Source organism: Cyprinodon variegatus, unplaced genomic scaffold (assembly GCF_000732505.1).
Source record: "Cyprinodon variegatus isolate N-32 unplaced genomic scaffold, C_variegatus-1.0 Scaffold624, whole genome shotgun sequence".
Taxonomy (NCBI): Eukaryota; Metazoa; Chordata; class Actinopteri; order Cyprinodontiformes; family Cyprinodontidae; genus Cyprinodon; species Cyprinodon variegatus.
Window position 1 is genome coordinate 289,873 of NW_015151077.1, and position 2,020 is coordinate 291,892.

General features: G+C 41.0%; 2 protein-coding genes across 5 annotated transcripts in view; one reads left to right on the top strand and one right to left on the bottom strand.

Annotated features, from left to right (window-relative positions):
* The window catches only part of eif2ak1 (eukaryotic translation initiation factor 2 alpha kinase 1), a 21,147-nt gene that overhangs the window by 11,628 nt on the left and 7,499 nt on the right, over positions 1-2,020 (top strand). The gene's annotated exons all lie outside the window — the stretch shown is intronic.
* On the bottom strand, positions 21-1,936 carry ankrd61 (ankyrin repeat domain 61). The gene has a single exon (XM_015393108.1). The coding sequence runs from the start codon at positions 1,795-1,797 to the stop codon at positions 1,219-1,221; it is 579 nt and encodes a 192-aa protein (XP_015248594.1). The 5' UTR covers positions 1,798-1,936; the 3' UTR covers positions 21-1,218.

Below are 2,020 nucleotides of genomic sequence, written 5' to 3' on the forward strand. Positions count from 1 at the left end.
GGCGAGGAAGTGGGGGCGAGTTTAGTCCGACGACGGAGGGACATGAGGGCCAAAAAGAGCGGAGATCCAGGTGGATAAAACACATACACATTTGAAAACACATATGCTAGCATACCCCATCAGGCCAGAATACCCTTATTAATACGCATTACATAGTGTCCTCTGTCTCCGCTCTCCTTACAGCCAATCATGCTGTTTTATTTAATTAACTTAGAAATACCTGGAAAATGATATGATATAAGAAAATAAAATACTTGGTAAAATAGTACAGCATTTTGATCATGGAATGATCTACTCCTTTAATCCCAACATTGAACAAGATTACTCTAACTTTTTTATGGGCCAAGTTACTAGCAGGCATCTTGCTCACGTTTGATTCACTTTAATTAATCTTCCTTCTTCTCCGCCAAGCCTCTGAATCCAAGATGACGTAATGTCCAAATCAGTATCCTCCATTAGCGGGGCGGGACGTGTGTTTAGTATGGGACGCGTTTAGTAGATGGCAGTAGACCCTTCTCTAAATAAACTTTAAGCTACCTCAGTATCTCTTAAGCTTATTACGATAAATACACTTTAAACTATCCTTTTTACTCGTGTCCAAAAAAAAAAATAATTAATGACTACTTTTTGGTGTTTTTTGAAGGGTATGGCGATCTGATGGCTCTTCCATGCGGTCTTGACTTTGTGCAGTAATAGGCGTGCACGTGTGTATTATTATGGGTATGCTGGCCTGATGCGGTATGCTGAGCTGACAGACCACCGGTTTATCACCCTGCCCTACCACCTTGCATCCTTTAAACAACAGTAAACGCAGGAAATGATCACACTATGTTGATCTTCGTTTTGGAAAACTGCAGCTTCTCTAAAGCTTAGAAAAGCTTAGCAAAGGCTTTTGGTGGGTCTGAGTTCAGATGGCCTCTGTGGTCTCCTGGTTCTGGATCAAATCTGGGTCTTCTACAGTCACTACTGTGAGGCTGGGGGATCTGTGACAGTTGATAAGAAGTTGGCTCTTTTAGAGAACAAAAAGGTGCAAACAGATCAAGCAAACATGTTTTATTTTTGCATAAAGCGGTATTTACTGTATTCCTTCAATGAGCTGAAGCTGTAGAGATGATTTTGTTTCCTATAAATAAGGCTTGAGCTCTCTGAGGAAAGGATTCTGGATAAACAGGAGATCACCTTCCTATAGATGATTTTATTTTTTGAGGAAAATCAATTTCAGTCGACCACAAAGGAAAGGTTTTTGATCTCCCACTGGTTAAAGACAAAAGCATACAAGCTTTCAGGAAGGATTTTTTGAAGTTCTTTCTGTCGTCCTCTGATATATTTCAGATAGATCTGACTTTTGCAAATATCCTGAAGCCTCTTTGGCTGCTGAGTTAGGTTGAACAGTTGTCGTCTCTGTTTGAGGAAACATTGTTGATTTAAGGTTGAAGGTAAGCAGCCGTTCTGGTTGCAGACTGTGAGCGGGGAGCTCAGACTAAGCAGTTTCATCAGGAGAGAGTTGTTCCTCAGATTAGGTCGCTGGTCCAGAAACAGAAACAGACAGCTCTCGCCTGCTCCGCTCAGTTTATTGACGCTAGCTCCGTATCTTAGCAGCAGATCCAGCAGCTCCTCATTGCCAAGGCTGCATGCTTGATGCAATGGTGACATCCCCGCCTTGTTTATGGTGTTTGCATTCGCTCCATGCTCCAACAGCTCAGAGATGCAGCTGATGTCCTCCTCCAGGATTTTAGTGCTCTTTGTCATCACAGCAACTACGGCAATATGCAGAGGAGTGTTCCCAGACTGCTGCATCCTCTTTGGAAAATAAAAAAAGTTATGAAAACTACAATCTTCAAGACTTCACTACATTTAAGAAATGAACCAACCGAGCAAATTCAATTTTATGTGTAATAAGGAGTAACTTGTATTGCACTATTCTAGCAAGCAAAAAACCCACCGTAAATAGAAATGTGATGAGAAAAACACTTTGTAAATGGAAATTTGAAAAAATATATCATCCAGCAGAAATTGAACA